Raw genomic sequence first — 22,718 nt, forward strand, 5'->3', positions numbered from 1 at the left:
CACTAGCCTGCCAGTTCACCTGACATTTCTGGGATACAGTCAGTTGACAACACATTCGTTCAGTGCCTCCTGTGGCCACAGTTGAAGCTCTGTGGACACACCTATAAACCGCATGACGGAGTATTCCACAGCAGCATATTCAGGTGCTCTTTGATTCCATGTGATGATGTCTAGTGGCTCTGATTGCAACACATGATGGCACTACTCCATACTGAATTTCCACAGTCATAGTGCATGTACAGGTCTGTCATTTGTGTAGTGTCATGTGCCACATCGGTCGAACAAATTTCATCATGATCACATCTCTTGGTCATGGTGTTCCACTTTCTCCAAACAGTAGTGTATAGAGGTAAGAGAGGTGTCTGCATTGACATCATCAGGTGGCTTGCGGAGTATGGATGTAGATGTAGACAGTTCGAAACCTCCTGCTACGGCATCAGTGGGGGCATCAGGCCAGATTTTATAGACTAGAAACCACAAATTCCTCAGAATGCAGAGGAGGCACTTGTTTATGCTTCAGCAACTCTGGCATGTCCAACGCTTTGATGACATACCAAACTAAGCACCAAACTGTCACAATCAAGTGTAGCAACAACAGCTCCCTGAACGGGTATCTAATCAAACTATATAGGTCTTTTGCTATCAAATAAATTGTGATTCAACCAATACTTACACTCAGTTTTTAGGTTGACATGTGCTTCCTACTGCATAATATTTCACTCATGTTAGTGGGAACCACTGTCAAAGGCAAATTAAGCACCACAGCCATCAGCTGAAAGCTTGATACAGTGGACAGCGATTGTGGTAACATGGAGGTAGACTGAAGAATCTGACATTTGAAAGACATTATTATTATTAAAGCTGTTGCAAATTTATTACTTTGAATCATGTTTCTGAGTAATTCACTGTCATAATCAAATTGGGAATTTTATCAACAAAATTTAACACTTAGAGTTGATTGGTTGGTTGTTAGAGTTAAAGAGCCCAAACTGAGAGGTCATCAAACCCTTCATCCTATATGTATCAAACTAGGAATAATCCTCACAAGAGGGTGACAAAAAGGCAAATCTGGGCATCCCAATTTTAAACAAAGTACAATAAGATAGAGATAAAATCAAGGAAAAGGGGCAAGGTGGGCGAGCCGCTCTGTGCAAAATGCATTTAAGAGGTGCCCAGAGCGTGGTATGTGGAGAGAGACCTACCCTCATGTCTGAGCACAACAAAAAAGATGGTGAAATTTTAGGAAAGATATAATATTAAAAATGGCGAACATACAAGATCAAGGAAAATAAAAAGGTGAAAAGGGTAGGAGTAAGGGCTGCCATGGGACCCATGGGCCAGAGCAGGTGAAGGGCATCCCTCCAACCCACCGGCAATCAATGAGGCCAAAGTGCTCCACCTCACCAGAGATAAGCAGAAATAACCTTCATGCGTGAAATGAAAATCCCGATTAGCCGCTAGCACCAGAGGCAGTGTGTCCCAAAGATTAAGAGATCACCACAAAGCAGCCAAATTTGGGTAGTCTAGCAGGATGTGGGTGTCACTGTCAGGCAGACACCACATCAGCGATAAGGTGGGTCCTCACCTTGGACAATGTGGCTGTGGGTTACGAAAGTGTGACCAAAGCTTAGTTGACGAAGGACAGAGGATTCCCTCAAGAAGTGCGATGGGAAGGCTGCCATGCTATCATGGTCTGCTTTATTACCCTCTGTTTAGGAAGTCCAGGGTGAACCATTCCGAGTTCCAGACATTTAACAATTGATGGCATACAGCTGACCAAAGGTCCAGTTCTGAGACACCCCATTTCCAAAATCAGCATCCTGGTAGCCAACTTTGCCGAGAGGTTGGTACCTTCATTTCCTGAAATCCCAACATGTCCAGGGGTCCAAACAAAGGCAACCAACCGTCCAGCTTGATGGAGGTCTGAAATAAGCTGCTGGATGCTTGTAACTAATAGTTGATTAAGGTAGCACTGGTCTATAGCTTGAAGGCTGATCAGAGTCACTGCAGATTAGAAGCATCTTGCTAGTGCAGAACAAGCATGACTAAGGGCTCATTTGATGACCACCAATCCAGTAGTAAAGCCACTGCAGCCATTAAGTAAGGAGTGTAGTTCACTGCACCTTGCATGCTTGTGTGCAAAACCAGTTCATCCATCCATCACTGAGCTATCACAGTGTATACCACTTCCAAACCTGGAAATTCATTGAGGACAGCCAGGAACAGGTGGTGAAACACCATGGTGTAAACTGAATCTTTCAGTCCAAAGGATAAATCGAGATAGATCCGAGATCAGGGTACACGCCATGCTCCCCGACAGAGGGAGACAGTGGGGAAGTTGGAATTCAGAGCAGAGACACTGTAGTTGAACTGCAAACTGGGTCTCCGTTGTGGGAGGTGGAACTCCCTACTAGGAAAAAGGATGTGGTAGGGTGCTTAGGGTATCTGCAAATGTGTATAGCATAACTGAGTGGCTGCTGTTGGTGCCTGATCTGTCGTGGAGGGACCCCAGCCTCCGCAAGTAGGCTATTCACACGGCTAGTTTGAAGGGCTCCTATTGCAATTCAGACCCGACAGTAGAGTATCTGGTACAGTGACTACAATTCTAAGGGTGATGCCGAACCATATGTCAGACTCCCATAATGATGACTGGGCTGGATCAGAGCTTTGTACAGCTGCAGACGTCTGTACCCCAGTTGGTGTTAGTGAGGCAGTGAAGTATATTAGGGTGTAGCCAGCATCTTTACTTAAGCTGGCATAGAAGACCAGTCCCAAAATGTGGTAAGTCTCCACCATGGTGAGTAATTGGTCGTCGAGGTAAAGTTCTGGTTGTGAATGAATATGATGACGACAGATGTGCACAACACGAATCTTGGTGGTGAAAAACTGAAAGCTGTGAATGATGGCCCATAACTGTGACTTTCAAATGGCACCCTGCTGTCTGTTTTCAGCAACATCCACTTTAGAGGAGCAATTGTAAAAGCAAAAATCATTAGCATACAAGGAGGGTGATACTGAAGACACCACAGCTGCTGCTAGGCCATTGATGGCCACTAAAAAGAGTGGGACACTCAATACAGACCCTTGTGGGGAACCATTCTCTTGGGTGTGGGGGGTAACATGTAAAGCACCAACTCAAACCTGGAAACTATGGTGCGACAAGAAGTTCTGGACAAAAATTGGAAATGAGATGTAAGGTAGTGGGGACATGGTATCATTATGTGATGTCATAAGCCTTTTGTATGTTGCATAAGGAAGCAATATGGTGTTGATGTCGGTCAAAAGTTATCCAAGATGGCAGACTCCAGGAAAACCAAATTATCAGCAGTGGAATGGCCTTGGCAAAAACCGTCCTGGGACAGAGCTAGAAGGCCCCGACATTCAAGCAGCCAACACAGTTTCCGGCTCACCATGCATTCAAGCAACTTAGAGAGAGCCTTGGTGAGACTAATTGGATGATAGCTGTCCATCTACAAGGATGTTTACCACATTTCAGTACCAAGATAATGATGCTCTCCTGCCTTTGATAGTTCTCAGATGCATAGGCTCGAACACAATGCAGAGCAAAATGTTTAGCTATGGCGGCTGGGCCATTGAAAATAGCACCATTCAAGAAAATACCAAGCACACATGTAGATGACTGGTATCCACAAAGGCATCTGATCTTCGCCCAAACTTCCAAAGAAGGCATAAATAGTCCAATGGTTGAAATGAACCGTTCACAGCATTCTTGCTTCTGTTGTTTTATTAATGATGGAGGCATTCAAAGACAATGAGGTGCACCATTCATGAATGCCACTTATGGAGTTGGAGACTCTCCTAGGATCTTTAATGGTCTCGGCAATTTCCACTCCACCAAGAGGGGATCACGAATAATCGCCAATGACTCCATTTAGTGGGGAGCTCAGAGTGACAGTGGAGGTGAAAGCACCCCAGTCGGAATTGTGGAGAGCCCATCTACATGGGCAGGAACAGGAAGGCTGGGAAGTGGTCGATACCACACACATCATCATGGACCCTCCAGTGGATGGACAGGAGAAGATCATGGCCACAAATGGAAAGATCAATGGCCAAGTAAGTCCCATGTGCCACAATGAAGTGTGTGGAGGCACCAGTATTCAAGAGACCAGAGGTCGAGATCTGTCAGTAAGTTTTCCATGCCTTTACCACAGTCTGTGATTGTGGTTCCGCCCCAAAGGGTTACGGGCACTGAAGTCGCCCAAGATTACAAAAGGCGAGGGGAGTTGAGAAACCAATGCAGACAATACATTCCGAGGCACTCCGCCACTGGATGGGAGACAAACATTACAGACGTTAAAATCCTGAAATGCCCTTACCTGAACAGCCACAGACTCCAAAATTGTATCAATAGGCCCAAGTTTGCTATATACAGAGTTCAGAACGTTTGTGCAAACTCCACTTGACACCCTATCATAATCATGCAATTCTTAAAATATCCATGGTAGCCACAAATGGCGGGGGTCCATGTTGCTGAAAACCAAGTTTCCTGAAGGACAATGCAGAAAGCAGGGGAGGAGCTTAAGAGATGATGTAGCTCAGCCAGATGGAAAATAAAAAAGCACTACAATTCCTCTAGAGAAGCGTGCTGTTGGTATACTGCGTGGATGTGAAGGGTCCAAAGATGCAGGTTATATCCCAGGGTTACCTACTGCCACTGGTTGAGAGGCTATGGTATGAAGACACACAGGTTCTGAGACATTCTGTGTGGTGTGATCTCGAGGAAGAGCTTCCCTGAATTAGTTTCGAGGACCGAAGAAGATCGTCATCCCTATGACCAGCAGTCTATGGCTATGTCAGCCACTGGCTGGTATCCAGTTGTAGAAGTTGTAGACAGGCGGGAACCTTGCAGGGGAGTGTCCTGAGGGATCCTTTTCTGGCATGAGAAGTCATACAAGGGTGGTGTGTGTCTGTCTGGGGCATGAGGATCAGCATCCCTGTGTGTGAGGAGCCATTGCTCCCAAAGTGGGTGGGGGGGAGAGCCCCCAACCATCAGGGGAGCAGCCATGGTCATGCAGCCCTGAGGGCTGCCTGTAGGATGCAAAATGGAGGAGATTACTGTCAGCAGAGGGGGGACAATCGCCATAGTTGTTGTGTACAACACTATCATGCATGCAGGATATAGACGCTCATACTTTTTCCTGACCTCTTGGTACCTATGTTTTTCTTCCTCTCTCTGAAAGACAGTGCAGTCTGGTAAGTAGAGAGAATGGTGCTCCCCATAGTTGATGCAGACAGTGTGGGGTTGGGGAGGAGGGGGGGGGGGGGGCAGTGCGGCACAAGGAATATTGAGATGCAACAATCATCCACTATCTGTACAGACGGGGCTGGCATCACAACATGAAGACGTGCCAGAATTTCATAGTTCTGCATATGGGGGGAATGTACGGTATCACATCACATAGGTATACCATCACCCTGACCTTTCAGGCAATGAATTGCCCTCAAAGACCAAGATGAAAGTCCTTTGGCTCACTACGGACATGACAAAGTGTACACACAGTCACTCCAAGTTGGTGCTTAGCTCATAACCAGACTGCAAGAGGCGGTCACAATGGAAAATGATGCCTTGAATCATGTTGAGACTATTATGGAGTGTGCTAGTCTTTGTAACATTACCCAGCTTGTCACAAGCAAGCAACACCCATGACTGGCAGGGGATGCTGTTTTAATCAAAATTAGTCCACTCTTCATTTTGAAGATAGCTGCAACTCCCGAAACCTGTCCTGTATGGTCTCCACAAAGAATGTAGGCTTTATGGCCAAAAAAATAATCACCCTCTGTCCTTGTACAAACCAGGTAATGAGGTGGTGTGGGGGGGGGGGGGGGGGGGGGCAGGCAGGGAGCATTTCTCTGCTTGTTGTTTGCCCAAGGTTCCTCCAACAGCGTAACCAGGGAAGGAAACATTTTGGTGTTGTATCTCTCTATGTTGAATGAATTCTTTCCTTCTGAAGACATTGGGAGAAAACTTTATCTGCTTCATATTCAAATCATCCTCCATGGTGCCACCCTCTACAAACAAGGCTTTCCCCATGGGTGCCACCTAGCCTCAGCAACAGATACCTGGCTGGTAATCCACTATTCCGGGCCCTTGTTCTCCAGTCATGATGGGCATGTACTTCTTGGCATAAATGGGTAGGTTTTAGCTTGGGGACCAACCATGTGATCCCTGCGTGGTCAGGGGCTACTACCGTGCAAGTACCTGACAAGTTCCCTCCACATTGAGATGGCTACCATGCTGGGTTTTGGTGTACTACCTTATTGAGAAGGAAGGGTGCTAAGATGGAAATGCAAAAAGGTGGAACACACACCACACTGGGCGACCCCTGCATGATCCATAGTTCTGAAAAATTTTGAAAAATGTTGGCAGGTGAAACCCAACAATTGGAAACATGTATTTATTAATGAAAAGAAGTAGAGAACGTTGGAAGTGAAATGGAAAACTAGAGTCCAAAATCATGTACCAGGTCCAAGCGGGGTTTACACCAGGAAAACCATTCGATGGAAACCAGAGGGGAAGGGGGGGGGGGGGATAGTGAGAGGGAGGGGGGGGGGTTGAGAGATAGTGGTAGTATAGGATTGGAACACAGAAAGGGAAGCAGTGCTGCAAAGGCTTGGCCCCATGGTACTGTGGTAGCCAAGTATGTACTCACAAAAGAGTTGTGAGCCCTCTGCGGGGAAACAGATAAGATTGGTTGGTTTAAAAGAGCGGGAGGGGGGACCAAACTGCTAGGTCATCGGTTCCTCATTCCAATCAAGGGTGAGAGTAAAATAATCGAAACATACAAAACATAGCGGCAAGAAAGGAGAAAACCCCAAAAATGACAGAAGGTCAGTAAACACTAAACTGGACCAAATCAGACAAGAAAACCACAGAGAGACGCAAGAAACATGTAGAAGAGATCAAAACAACAGAGCAGATTACCATGGCTGGCTGACCATGAGAATAATAAGGAGAAGCCAGCCATTCTGCAACACATGAAAACCTCCACCCTAAAAGCACTGGGGTGGAGGACACAGAGGGACAAAGGACATGCGCTAAAACACAGATCAAATCATAAAACCCACCCTCACAAATAAAATGTAAAATGAAAGCTGCTGTTGAGGCATTGTCACCCAATACTGAGAGTAGGGTGCTGGGAAAGTTAAAAGTCCACTGCAGAGCGGCTAAAAGTTGGCAGTCTGGCAAGAGGTGGATGACTGTCATTTGTGAGCCACAGTGACACCAAGGTGGGTCCTTGCAACGGAGGAGGTAACCATGCGTTAGCCATGTGTGGCCAATGCGGAGCCGGCAGGGGAAAACTGATTCCACGCAAGAGGACCACATGCAAGACTTCGACACATTCGTAGTCTCCTTAATGACATGCAGTTTGTTGTGCATACTAGTCTGCCATTCCGTCTCCCAAAGCCAAAAAACCCTGTGGCATAAGACAGAACGCAGATCAGTTTCCGAGATGCCCATCTCCAGAAGCAGTTTCCGAATAGCCTGTTTGGCCAGCGTGTTGGCAAATTAATTGCCTGGGATTCTAACTTGTCCTAGGATCCACACAAACACCACTGAACGACGGGGCCATTCCAGGGCATAGATGGACTCCTGAATGGAATCTACCATAGGATGGTGAGGGTAGCACTGGTCAATAGCTTGTAGGCTTCTCAATGAGTCAGTACACAGAAGAAATGACTCCAAAGTCTATGTGACCATCAGCCATTGAGCCATCGTTGTAAACCACTTCATGGCCCCAGTACATGTTGAGAATCGAGAGGAAGTGATAGCGGAGAGCCACAGGGTTAATGGAACCCTTACGGCCACACAAAAGGTCCAGAAGAATCTGCACCCTACGTGTCACCATGGAGGTGTATGTGAATGGACCTTGAGGAGAGGTGGTAACAGGAAGGACTCCAGTTCAGACAGAAGGGACCATAAGCGAGTGGATGTGCTCAAGAGCATGAGATATGGCTGCCAGCCCTGCAGTGAAAACACTGCAGCCATCTAACAGGGAGTGCTGTTCAATACATCCTCAATGAACATAAGAAAAGTCTATGTGACCACCAGCCATTGAGCCATCGATGTAAACCACTTCATGGCCCCAGTACACGTTGAGAATCGAGAGGAAGTGATAGCGGAGAGCCACAGGGTTAATGAAACCCTTAGGGCCACACAAAAGGTCCAGAAGAATCTGCACCCTACGTGTCACCATGGAGGTGTATGTGAATGGACCTTGAGGAGAGGTGGTAACAGGAAGGGCTCCAGTTCAGACAGAAGGGACCATAAGCGAACCGCAATCCTGTTGCTGTTGCTCAGGCAGCGGAGGGCATTGAGGTGCTGCCAGCAGTTCCATTTAAGCTGACAGGGTGGGGTAGCCAAGTCAATAAGGTGCCGAAAACCAGTCCTAAGAATTGATATGCCTCCACTATGGTGAGTGGCTCATCGTTAAGGTAAGGTTCTGGTTCTGGATGTACAGTGCAACGCCGTCAGAAATGTATGACACACGACTTCGCAGCTGAAAACTGTAAGCCATGGGCTAGAGCCCATGACTGCGCCTTGTGTATGGCTCCCTGTAGGTGCCGCTCAGCAACACCAGTACTGGAGGAGCAGTACGAAATGCAGAAGTCATCCACACACAGAGAAGGTGAGACCGACGGTCCTACAGCCACTGCTAGATCATTTATAGCCACTAAAAATAGAGAGAGACTCAATACGGAGATCTGCAGAACGCCATTCTCCCGAACACGGGGGGCAGGCACCAACTTGGACACGGAAAGTACAGAGGGACAGGAAGTTTTGGATAAAAATCACAAGCGAGCCTCGAAGATTCCACTCATACAGTGTGGCAAGGATATGATGTCTCCAGGTCATGTCATATGCTTTATGAAAGTCAAAAATACGGCAACAAGATGTTGGTGTCTGGAAAAGGCAGTTCGGATGGCGAACTCGAGGGACACAAGATTATCAGTGGTAGAGCGACCCTAGTAGAAGACGCTCTGACATGGAGGCAGTAGGCCATGTGGCTCCAGGACCCAACCCAACTGCTGACACACAATACATTCCAGCAGCTTACAAAGAAAGTTGGCAAGGCTGATGGGCCGGTAGCTATCCACATCAAGCGGGTTTTGACTGGGTTTGAGCACTGGAATGATGGTGCTCTCCCGCCATTGCGATGGAAAGATGCCATCGCACCAGATCCGATGGAAGATGACAAGGAGATGTCGCTTGCAGTCAGATGAGAGATGTTTGATCATCTGACTGTGAATCAGATCCGGCCCCGGAGCTGTGTCGGGGCAATGTGCAAGGGCACTGAGGAGCTCCCACTCTGTAAATGGGGCGTTATAAGGTTCACTGTGGCATGTAGAGAATAAGAAAGGGCTTTTATTTCCATCCACGGTTTGAGGGTGCTCAGCAAAATGCTCAGCAATCACGTTTTCTTTCGGTAGGTAACACACAATTGGAGTTAGTGGCGGGTACCCAAAAAGACGTCTGATCTTTGTCCAGACGTGGGAAGATGATGTATGGCGCCCAATGGTCGACACGTACCTCTCCCAACACTCATGTTTCCGTCATTTTATAAGCTGGCGTACACAGGCACAGATCCACTTAAAGGCTATTAGGTGCTCTAGAGAAGGGTGCTGCTTATGTTGCTGTAGAGCTCGCCGACGCTCTTTAATTGCCTCAGCGACTTCCGGCTACCTCCAAGGGACTGTGTTTTGCTGGGGGTACACTTAAGAACGAGGGATTGTGTTTTCCGCCACAAAAACAATCATTGTAGTGACCTGCTCAATGACAACATCAATGGCACCATGTGGGGGAGATTCAGTGGTGACAGCAGAGGTGAAGGCTTCCCAGGCTGCCTTGTTTAAAGCCCATTGGGGAGGGCGTCCATGGGTATGACCTCGGGGGAGTGACAGGAAGATAGGGAATTGCTCACTACAATACAGGTCGTCATATGCTCTCCAGTGGATAGATGGGAAAAGGCCAGGACTGCCAACCGAGAGATCAATGGTCAAATATGTGCCATGTGCTACGTGTAGGGGCACCTGTATTTAGGAGGCAGAGGCTGGATTGTGACAGTAAATTTTCGACCTTCCTACCTCGGCCAGTAAGCATGCCGCCATCCTATAACAGATTATGCGCGTCAAAATCTCCCAAAAGTAGGGAAGGTTTAGGAAGTTGATCAATTCGTGCAGCCAAGACATTCAGGGGTACTGCACCATCTGGAGGAAGATATACATTGCAGGCAGTTAGTTCCTGTGTCGTCCTTATCCTGACAGCAACAGCTTCAAGAGGGGTTTGAAGGGGGCCCAGGTTCACTATAACCAAGTTCAGGACATAGACACAAACTCCACCTGACACTCTATTATAGTCACTATGGTTCCTGTAATATCCAATATAGCTGCGGACGGCAGAGGTCCGCATTGCTGGGAACCAGGTTACCTGGAGGGCAATGCAGAAAACAGATGTAAAGCTCACGAGTTACTGTAGCTCAGCCAGGTGGTGGAAAAAATCGCCGCAATTCCACTGGAGGATTACGTGATCATGAGACTGGGAAGGCATGAGACATTCAATGAGGCAGTCTATGCCCTAGTGTCACCTGCTGCCACCAGATGAGTACCTGTGCGATCGACATCCATTGTGTCTGAGGGTCCAGCGAGATCTAGGTCCTCAGCGGATGCCAGAATCTCCACCTAATCCTCAGACACAGAGTTTGTCGGTAGTGGTGGTGTGGGTGCAACAGCAATGTCTTGGTTCTTGGGGGCTTTTTCTTTTTAGGTTTCTCTCGCTGCTCCTTAGGTTTGTCCGGCTGGGAGAGCTTCTCCGATTCATCCTCAGGGACTGAGGAGGACCGTGAAGCCCTACAACCAGCTACCTGTGGTTGCTTCAGCCAGTGGCGGGTGTCAGCTTTGCCACTGGTAAGAACCAGGGATCCTTTCCTGGTGAGAGGAGCCAAGGAAGACTTACTCTTCTCCGTCTGAGAAGTGGGGACAGATGACCCCGATGGTTGGGGGGGGGGGGGGGGGTTTGTTGCTCCTGAAGTAGGTTGTGCAGGAGCAACAGGGAGGGAAATGCTCCCCACCATCAAGGTGGCAGGTGGAGTCTGAGGGCTCCGAGAGCCAACTGTACGCGGTGTAACAGAAGATGGTAGACCTTTTGTGTAGCGGTGGCATAGGCTGATGTCATATGCACAGGATGTAGCCTCTCATTTTCTCTTAGCCTCGGTGTATGTCAGTCCGTCCAGGGTCTTTTATCTTATATTCCATTTTTTTTTTCTTTCTGGAGAATCCTGCAGTCTGGCAAGCAAGGCAAATGGTGCTCTCTGCAGTTGACACAGATGGGAGGCGGGGCACAGGGAGTATTGGAATGTGAAGGATGTCCACAATCCCAACATGGCCAAACTTCCAGCACTTAAAGCACCGCGTTGGAGGAGCGATATATGGCTTTAAGTCACAGCGGTAGACCATCACCCTGACCTTCTCAGGTAATGTGTCACCCTTGAAGGCCAAGATGAAGGCACATTGGCTACCTGATTATCTCTTGGACCGCGGTGGATGCGCCGGATGAAATGGACACATCGACGCTCTAAACTGGCGCGTAGCTCATTGTCAGACTGCTAAAGAAGGCTGCTGTGAAATATGCTACCCTGGACCATATTTAAGCTCTTATGGGGCGTGATGGAAACAGAAACATCCCTCAGCTTGCCACAGGCAAGTAGTGCCCGTGACTGGGCAGAGGATGTTGTTTTGATCAAGACCGCCCCTGACCGCATTTTGGACAAGCCCTCCAACTCCCCAACTTGTCCTCTAAATGCTCCACAAAAAACTGAGGTTTCACTGACAATAAAGATTCCCCACCAACTCTTGTACATACGAGGTACCGGGGTGAATAAGCTTCGCTGCCATCCTTAGCCTGGCATTCCTCCCATGGTGTGGCTGGGAGAGGGAGGGGGGAGGGGGAGAGTGGGGGCGAACGATTTGGCGTCATATTTATTAGCACTGAAGTTAGATCTTGACTGCTTAGAGACTGCTGGTGTTGGACCACCAGCGAGAGATGACGTACTATGCTTCATGGCGTGTCATCCACCCTGATGCCACCCACTCCGACCAGGGGCCCTCCCCATGGGCGCCACCCAGCAGCAGCAAAGGCCAGTGCCGGGAGTCCCGAGGGTGACTGGCATCTACTCCTTGGCATATGTGGGGAGTTAATGGTGCAGACATCAGCACAGCAAGCCCTGTGTGGTCAGGGGGCTACAACCAACAGGGTACAAGGCAGCTCCACCACAACGGACTGGCTACCATGCTGGATATCAGGTGCAAACGAGCTAGTAAGTCCATTATTGTCAACAGTGCAGAAAGCAATATTTCACAGAGGATGGAGGAAAACGCTCGTAGAAGGGTGACCGCCCCACAGCTGGAGAATGAGCGGAGGTGCAGATCCACGTCGATGAAGGATGTGAGAGGTCTCAGCACGTGATGGACACTATGCGGCATGTACGACGCCCTTCCCCAATTAGCTCCCCTACGGGGACCATCACACAAAGGCCGAAACGTGTGAAACTCCCTTTATTCACCTCTTACGACAGGCAGGAATAACTTGGGCCTATTCTAAACCCCAGACCCACAGCGGGAAAACAGTTAAAGATCAGTTGATATAATGCTCTGAAGGGATTCAACTGTACGTTCAGGTACAAAATAAGTGAACGAAACTTGAAAATATTGTCTTCTGGAATGACACTAGCATGTTGTTCGATTATTGTCTGATGACCAAAATGTTATCTACTAGTAAGAAGCGGTCATGAGAAGTCTACTGAACTCTATTGTATGCATTTTCACTGTGCAAAACTGCAAGCCAACTGTGCCAGATGATTTGCACATCAGAAATGCTATGCACTCAATATTAATGTTGAAAAGTATAAATGAGGCTGATTGGATGTCATGTCAACAGTACTCTCCTGCAGCACACAAAGAGCTGGAGACATATCAGGTAATCATAAATGTTAGTTTCATGTTCCATGGATCATGTTGTCCAACAGATTGTAATGATGTGGAACGAGCCGTTAAAAAAAGAAAAAAGAAAAAAAAAAAAAGATATACAGTTGTGAGTCAGTAACTCCTACCTACCACCTTTTACACACTACAGTAACAGAAAATCATCTACGGAATAGGAGAAGTTGTCAAGGAAAAACTTTTTCAGTTTGTTTTCTGATTTTACTTTGCTATCTGTCAGACATTTTATAAGACTGGGTAAGTGATCAGAATTTTCAGTTGTAGTATTGTGCACCCCTTTTTGTGCAAAAGACTATCTACATGTGGAGTAATGACTGTCGCTTTTCCTTATGGTATTGTAATTATGTACATTGTACATCACTGTTCCTTTTGCACTGTAGTGAATTATTTGGTTCAAATGGGACTTAACATCTGAGGTTATCAGTTGGTTGGTTGGTTTGGGGGATTAAAGGGACCAGACTGCCATGGTCATCGGTCCCGAGGTTATCAGTCCCCTAGAACTTAGAAGTACTTAAACCTAACTAACCTAAGGACATCACATACACCCATGCCCAAGGCAGGATTCGAACCTGCGACCGTAGCGGTCTCGCGGTTCCAGACTGAAGCGCCTAGAACTGCTTGGCCACACCGGCCGGCAGCGAATTATTTACAACAAATTTCCTGAGGGAATTAATATACTGTGAAGCCATAGTCACAATGCCCAACTCCTTAAACAGATGTCTACAAGAACATCGGTGAGCGCCACATATTATTCTTACAGCACATTTTTGTGCAATGAAGACTTTCTTTCTTAAAGATGAGTTATCCAGAACATTATTTCATATGACGTTACTCATAAAAATATGCAAAACATGTCAACTTCCTGATTTGTCTCTTCCCAAGATCTGCAATGATTCTCAATGCATATGTGGCTGAGTTAAGTAGTTTTAGGAGTTCCAAAATGTGCTTTTTCCAATTTAAATTCTCACCTATGTGGATACATAAGAATTATGAAGTTTCTACCCTATTTATTATTTCCTCACCATGTGTTACACTTATCATGGTGAAGCATCAGTAGATGTGCAGAACTGAATATGTTGTGTCTTTTTAAAACTGAGGGTGAGACCACTCACAGAAAACCAGTCACTAATACTTTTACTATCTTTGTTTACCATATCTTCTGGGTCAACGTGTATGCTTGGATTGATTACAACATTGAGAACTAGTTATGGTTCTTGTATGTCAGATGGAAGACAGTTTACATCTATGAGGAACTACAGTGGACCTATGATTGAGCCTTGGGGAACCCCATACGTGATTTCTCCTCAGTCTGATTTATGTCCCCAAACTATATTGGCTGAATTACTATGTGCAGCTTTCTGTATTTTGTTAATTAGATATGACATTATCTACTGGTTGGCAAACTTCAACTGATCTGGGAAAATACTGTAATTCACACAATCAAATGCCTTGACTAGGTCGCAGAAAATACCTGTTGGTGCTATTTTATTATTTAATGCCTGTAGGCTTGGTGATTGAACATATACATGGCATTCTCAGTAGAGCAACTCTTCCGAAACCCAAACTGTGATTTGCTGACGATATTATTGTTGCTACAAATATTTTGGAAAATGATGTCAGGAGTGAAACAAGTAGGTAGTGATGTTTAACAACAGCATATTTCAGTCTCTCTAAGAAAATGCCTTGAGTTAGTGAAGTATTACATATTTCAGATAAGACTGGGCTTATTACATGTGAACAAATCTTTATTACTCTATTGGAAACACTATCAAAACCAGATGGGCTTATATTTTTGGGAGAATGTATAATTTTCTTAACTGCAGATGGAGAAGTTTGTGATATATTCATATGATTGAATTTTATGAGATTTATATTTTCAACATACTACTGTGATTCTTCTCTTGAACTGTTATCCCTATGTTTTCTGCCATATTTCAGAAATGATTATTAAATACATTTGCTACCTATGACTCATCCTTTACAATGCTTTCATTCAGTTCAATAGTGATGTTATCATGTTCCGTGCCCAGTTATCCTGTGTCTCGTTTTACTAAATTCCATATAGCCTTAAGTCTGTTGCCGGAAGTACTGATTTTTGGCATTATGTGAATTTTTTAATAACTTTTCTTAGTAATTTTTAATAGTTTTTGAGATGCGCAACTACTGTAGGACCCCTACTTGTTCTTGCTAAAAGATACATTTCCCTTTTCCTTTCACAATATACTATAATCCCTCTAAGTGATCCATGGTTTTTTCAAATGACTGTTTAGTGTCTTTCTGATTAGATTATGCAGAAAGCTATTTTGAAATAATGATGTGAATTTATCACAGACTAGATTAAATTTTATTTCAGTATTTGGTTCATTATAAATTTCTTCCCAGGTCATCTACTGGAAATTATTCCTAAAAACATTGGTCCTGGAGTCATTAATTATTCTGATTTCCACTGAGGAGTATTCATCTTTTAAGGCACTATATTAGCTCACTGTATATCATGATCAAAGAGAGTTTTTTGTTACTGGGTAAACAGCTATTTTCTTATTTTGTGCTTCACCAAAGAAAACATTATCAATTAGTGTCCTATGTAGGACACAAATAAGGTTTCCAGATCATTTTTCCTATCAGAATCCGTTGGAAAATCTACACTGCAGTCACCATAGACTATTAACTGCTTGCTGCTGTCTGACAGTAAGGAACCCGGATTGTTCGTAAACAGTTCATAATTTCCCAATGGTGATCTACATACAGTTGCAATTAAAAGTGAACTATTTTTCAGTACTAATTCACAAGCACACATTTCATATATCGAATCTGAATTTCACCTGGTCCTTCTCCAAAACCCAAGCCACCTTCCTGGATGTTGACCTTCATCTTGTTGAAGCTCACATCCACACCTATGTCCATATCAAACCCACAAACAAACAACAGTACCTTCACTTTGATAGCTGCCATCCTTTCCACATCAAACGCTCCCTTCCCTACAGCCTAGGTATTCGTGGCAAACGTATCTGCTCCAGTGACGAATCCCTCAACAACTACACCAATAACCTGACCAGTGCTTTCCTCTCCCGCAACTATCCTGCAGACCTTGTCCACAAACAGATTTCCCGAGCAATACATTCCTCCCCATCCAACAATAATGTTCTTACCCCCAGACCACACAGAAGTATCCCCCTTGTCACCCAATATTATCCTGGCCTCGAAAACATCAACAAATTACTCCGCCAGGGATATGACTTTCTCAAGTCAACCCCTGAAATGAGATCATCCCTTGACAAAATTCTCCCCACACCACCCAGAGTTGCCTTTCGTCGCCCCCCTAACCTCCGTAACATCCTTGTTAAACCCTACAATATTCCCAGACTACCTTCTCTACCCAGCGGTTCCTACCCCTGTAACCGACCCCGCTGCAAAACCTGCCCCATGCATCCGCCCACAACCACCTACTCCAGCCCCGCTACTGGTAAAACATACACAATTCAAGGCAGGGCTACGTGTGAAACTACACATGTCATTTATCAACTGACATGCCTGCACTGCACAGCCTTTTACATCGGCATGACAACAACCAAACTGGCTGAGCGCATGAACGGACACAGACGAACTGTCCGCCTAGGAGATGCCCAATACCCAGTAGCGGAGCATGCCCTCCAGCATAATTCTAGGGACCTAGGAACCTGCTACACCGTATGTGCCATTTGGCTTCTCCCACCCAACACCAGTCCCTCTGAACTGCGGAGATGGGAACTTGCACTCCAACACATCCTTTCATCCCGCCATCCCCCTGGACTGAACCTACGTTAAACAACTTCACTCCCATTCACTCTTCAGTCTTCTCCTCTTTCCCTTTCCTCTTTAGCCATTCACGCATCTTTTCATCCTACGTAGTTGTGTTTATCTTTATACTATATACCTCTTTACTTCTGTATGCATCCTCTTTGGTTGAAGCTGGCACAGTACTTACAGTAGAATATCTTTGGCTTCCCTCTGACAACCATGCCTCCATCCTTGCCGCCCTCCCTGTTTACCTTTCCCTGTTGCTTCATAACCTGGGTTGTGAGTAACTGAATCCACTTTCCCTTCTTCCCTTTTTTCCCCTCTCTCCTCCCTGATGAAGGAACAAAGTTCCGAAAGCTAGGAATATAAATTTTCAGTTCTGTTTTATGTGTATCTATCGGCTGTACTGAGCTGAGGTAAGTACTGGCCAGCCCTCTATCTCTTTGTTAGTATTTGTTTCACATCTTATATGAGATTTTCCATTAATAATTTTTTATATATATATATATATATATATATATATATATATATATATATATATATATATATATATATATAAAAACTACTTGTCTCGTTTTTGAACTTGTGTTCTGTCTTAATACATGTAACAACTCCTCCTTTTCCCATATTAGTTCTGCACGAGTAAGCTACTATAGTGTAATTTTTTATATGTAACTTATCTAACCCTGTGGTTATGTGGTGCTCAGACAGGCACAGGACACTTATCTTTCCAGAGCGCTCAAAATTTTTCAAACAGAGAAGCTCTTCTACCTTCTTACTCAATTCTCTAATATTTTGATGAAATAGGCCAACCTTCCTTATCTGTACACTTTTAAGAATTTTTGGGGCTCTTCCTCACATAAACGTGCCCCTCTGACACCAGTAACCACAGGGATATTGCTATGTGTGATGCTAGCCCCCATGTATATTATTAGCAAGAAGCTCAGACAACCTATCTTTCCCTCTGTCAATGGAAAATCCAGGATGGAATGTAACAATATTATGAAAAGGATCATCGCTACTCATCATATAGCAGAAATGCTGTCGCAGACAGGCACAACAAAAACACTGTCAGAATAGCAACAATCCTTTTCAAAATATTGTTACTATATTTCCCTCTCTTATTCATGTGTAGGACATGTCTAGTACATCCCCATCTCCCAAATGTAGCAACAGGCACTGCATTCAAATGAGATTTAACTTCAGTCACAGCAGGCTGCTCAACTCAGTGTTCACATGGCTCACAGTGGTGTTAACCCAGGGCTGGTCATGGCACTGTACACCTCCACAAAAATCACATTTGCACGTATAGTTGCTACTCCTATTTCATCCAGGTCACCCCTTATGCTGTAATTAGTGTTCCTAGCCAGGCTGCTCCCTGTTCCACCTACTACAATAACCTGATCTTCGTTGCCAAAATCTTTGTACAAATTGCCTCTGTCCTCTGTCAACCGTCTAAGGCTTAGCACTTGGCACTTGGCTTTACAATACTTGTGCTCTGGTACTATGTTCCTAATTTGTCCTGTATCATATGGCCTACACTCTTCTCATGGCTCCTACCTAGCAGCAAGACTCTCTTCCTACTCTCTTCCGGTACAGACCTTCACAAGTTTCTTCGATAGAAGTCTGCTGCACCCTACTGTGACCTACAGCTGGATGATGCTCTTCTCCTTCTTCAGGCAACAAGTCAAATTTATTTGATACTGCTAGATCAAATGTAGATCTACAGAGCCACTGGAACTGATAAACATTACACATCTTGAATAGGAAGGGGGGAAAAGTAAACAGTGGTCCCTTTGTTGCACTTTCTTACTGTACAACTGTTTAAAAGTGCTGTACCAGTGAAATTATTTGTCTGCTCATTATAAAATATATTATAAAATTAACTGAATTCCTCATCAGTGCTTGACAGAACATGACAATAATATAATCATTAAAAAGAAAGACTTTCCTAATGTTCTGAAAATATTATTTATTTGATCGCAAGTTGGCTTTGGACTTCTTAGCTAACAGCTGCAACAAGCTAAAACACCAACTGCTTTACTTTCCTATGAAACAAAATTGTTTTAACTTTTGATAATGGAATATCACTTACTTCTTCTCCTTCTCCTTCTTCTTCACCTTTAATGTGTTGTTGGCTATGTTCCTCGCTGTCATGAAAAACAACTGAGCAAACCTGTTGTAAGCACAAATAGTGAATTAAAGAAAATCTAAAACTGTGACAGATTTATTAATGCTGAATTTTCCTACTGATTTAAGTATACTAAAAATAAAAAAAATGAAAGAAACATATATGGCAGTAGCAACTAGTAATTTGTTTGTCATCAGAAAAAATAATGCACTGACAAATTAATGTTGTCCACTATAAATAGAAAGAACCATTAACACTGGATCAAGATCAATATACACAATCCACAGGTTTCTGATTTGGCAAGCATTGTTACACAGAATGCAACTATTAATTCTATCAGAATTAATATGACTAGCAATTTCATCTGAAGTTTAAAATTCTAATGTTATTTTCATATTTTTTAAATATAAAAAAGTTGTATGAACTTGCAGCAATAGCAAAATAATGAAAGTAAAAACTGACAAACATTTTTAACTGATGGAACTGTACCTTTTATAACTGGAAATTGTTGCTGATAATCATGGTTGACGGGTTACATTATTGCCAGGAATCTGCTTGCCTTATCTCCATTCATCCACTTTTGAACTGAACTGTCTGTCATAGTGAGCTAATGTGTTTGTATTTCATAGATACTGTATACTGTACTCTGTACACAATCAGATGTGATTTCACTCTTTTTTCCTTCTTTTCTTTGGTACTTTGGATCAGATTTGTTTGTTGTGTGAATCTCTTCACAATGTGGGAAAATATCTGAGAAAATGACTATGCTATTTCCAAATTTCACTTTAGTAATAACAATAAGACTGTCCCAGCAAGTAAATAAATTTTGGAATCCATTCCGGTAGATCTGAAGACAAATTTCTCATTAATCTGACAATAGATGAAGATGTAGTAGTAGTAGTAGTAGTAGTAGTAGTAGTAGTACATTCTCAATGCTATATTTCAGCACTCCGTAATCAGACAGATTTTGCAAGAAACACAAGTGTTCAGCAGAATCAATATCTTTAGTGTGTAAATGAGTACAAATAAATATTTCTTTGTGAGTAAGCTGACACAATGTATACTATCAACTGCACAAATTAAAAGAACATCACCATGTTAAGAAATGTAGCATGGATACAAATTTTCATAAGGGAACTATGTTTGAGAGTTTTATTTCACCCATTTTTGTTCACCCTGCGTGAATATCAGGCACAACAAATACTGTGGTTATTTATTGTTTTTCCTCCACCTGCTCAAGCAACGATGATTTACTTGTAAGATCTCTCCATCATAATCTCTCTTAACAGTCCTGAAGATTTTTGAAGCATTTTAACAAAACCAGCTAGGGACAACTCGGTATTTTTGTTTATTTTCCATGGTGCTAAAGCCACGTAAAACATGTTTTGATCAATATCAAAATTGTATTGCACATACTTATATTTGTAATATTCATTCTTTGAAAATCTACACCAATATTTTTATTCTCTGTTTTATAACTGGATTCTGCAACTATGCAGTGCAACTGTTTATTCTCTGAGCCATGTTGTGGACATTCAAATCTTGTCTTTCACCATGAATTAATCAATTCAGCTTTTATTTATTTTATTAAAATTTTTTTTTATTTATTTATTTTTGTTCCATGGGAGCACATGATCAGACTAAGTTGATCAAACAATGGAAACTCCAGGTAGGAATATCAATAATGAAGGAAAAGATACATTGCTACTTACCATAAAGAGGACATGTCAAGCTCCAGACAGGCATGATTAAAATACACTCACATATAGCTTTCGGCCTTCATCAGTAAACACACACACACACACACACACACACACACACACACACACACACACAAAGCAAGCAAGCAAGCACTTCTCATGCGCACACAACTGCCAACTCCAGCCGGATTCCGGCCGGAATGCAACATCACTTGGGATGCATGCAGCAATATAGAGGGAGTGGGGAAGGGGAACAGGAAGGGATGGTAGTATATGGGTGGGGAGAGAGAGGAACACTGTCCGATGGAGTGTGCAGGAACTAGACTACCAACAGGTGCAGCATCAGGAGGTTGTGGGGTAGGGAGGTGGGGGGGGGGGGGGGGGGGGGAGGAACAAAAAAGGAGAGGAATGGGGAAAGTGTGCAGATGCGTTGGCAGAGGGCTGCAGATAAATAGGTTGGGAGATGAGAATGGGGAGGAGATGATAGGAGAGAGAAGGTGGAAACTGTTGGGTGGATGGTGTGTTACTATAGGTTGAGCCCAGGATCATTACAAGAGCAGAGAATGTGTCGTAAGGATAACTCCCATCTGCGCAGTTCAGAAAAGCTGGTGGTGAAGGGAAGTGAAGGGAAGGTTCCAGATGGCTCAGTGTGAAGCAGCCATTGAAATCAAGTGTGTTCTGTTCAGATGCATGTTGTGCCACAGGGTGGTGGCGGTTCATGCTGGTGGACACCTGGTTGGTAGTTGTACCAATACAAAAAGCTGTGCAACGATTGCAGCATAGCTGGTAAACGACATGGCCGCTTTCACAAGTGGGCCGGTCCCTGATGAGATAGGATAAACCTGTGACAGGACTGGAAAGGGAGTTGGGATTGGGAGTGGCGTTCGCATGGACTAGGATGTTGTGGAGGTTGGGTGGGCAACGGAACAACACTTTAGGAGGGGTGGAAAGGATCTCGGGTAGGATGTCCCCCGTTTCAGGCACAGCAATAGGTAATCAAAGCTCTGGTGAAGGATTTGGTTGAGTTGTTCCAATCCAGGATGGTACCTGATGACAAAGGGGACACTCCCTTATGGATGGTTTTTGGGGGTGGTGGGAGGTTTGGAGTTGTGAGGAGAAGTGGCACAGGAGATCTGTTTGCAAACTAGGTCTGGGGGATAGCGCCTGTCTGTGAAGGCCTTGGTGAGACCCTCAGCATACGGAGCAAGGGAGTTTTGTCATTGTAGATATGCCGTACCCCGGTGTGCAGCACTATGTAGTATGCAAATGTGGCTTCTTGCACTGAAAGGTGCTTATCCATGTCTGAAACTATCTTCACCAATACGTAGTTGTCAATTTTTTATCTTTAAGATTCAACTTGAAGAGCAGCTTTATGTTTTTTTGTACTTCATGTGAGTAACAATGTCAGTGTGTCCTCCATTCGAAATCCTAAATTTCGCACCACCAACTGTACACTCAGCATTCTCTCCCGGTCTTTTAATAAAGGGCAATTCTTGCAACATTTTAATCTTTAGTTTGTACTTGAGTGTTTCCAATTATTAACACAGACAATATTTAGATAAAGGTTATCAAAATCACTTGCTGCTGCAAGTACCGAAAACATTAAGCTATCATACAACAGAAAAACACGCCACAGGTAGAAAATATGCAATTGTTAAGAAGACTGTCGTATTATCAAGTTTCTGAATGAATCAGTATACAATAACGAATCTCAAATACAGTTTAGTTTTTTCATACAAATGAAGTCTAATGTCTATGTTCCAAAACTTCAGGTGAACAAACCATTGTGTAGGTGATTAATTTAGAAAGGAAAAAAAGGTCACACTGTGAAATATGAAAATCCAAAGAGGATTTGAGGACTTTGAGACATTTTGTTAAAAATCAGGACTGTCCTAAAAAAAAATCAGAATGAATGGAATCCCTACTTATGTATTACCCACCACTCACTTATTGGCAGGTCAGTGACTGCACCCTCAATGTTTGTTTAATCTAATTAACTGCCTCGTAGTGACCTGCAAAATGATCCACACCCGTGGTCCAGGTGCATAGTTGTATGGTGTGCCATGGAATTTGCAAGACGCTACCACTGGCAGAGA

At 44.2% G+C, this 22,718-nt stretch overlaps 1 protein-coding gene across 9 annotated transcripts in view; it reads right to left on the reverse strand.

Annotated features, from left to right (window-relative positions):
- The window catches only part of LOC124619308 (gastrula zinc finger protein XlCGF17.1-like), a 176,826-nt gene that overhangs the window by 73,869 nt on the left and 80,239 nt on the right, over positions 1–22,718 (reverse strand). For 8 of the 9 annotated variants that reach the window (XM_047145616.1, XM_047145608.1, XM_047145609.1 and 5 more), the window contains one exon: positions 18,887–18,967. The exons of the other annotated variant lie outside the window; for it this stretch is intronic. In XM_047145616.1, coding sequence (XP_047001572.1) covers positions 18,887–18,967 — 81 coding nt within the window. The remainder of the gene's footprint in view (positions 1–18,886; positions 18,968–22,718) is intronic. 9 annotated transcript variants of the gene reach the window in all.

Source organism: Schistocerca americana, chromosome 6 (assembly GCF_021461395.2).
Source record: "Schistocerca americana isolate TAMUIC-IGC-003095 chromosome 6, iqSchAmer2.1, whole genome shotgun sequence".
Lineage (NCBI taxonomy): Eukaryota > Metazoa > Arthropoda > Insecta > Orthoptera > Acrididae > Schistocerca > Schistocerca americana.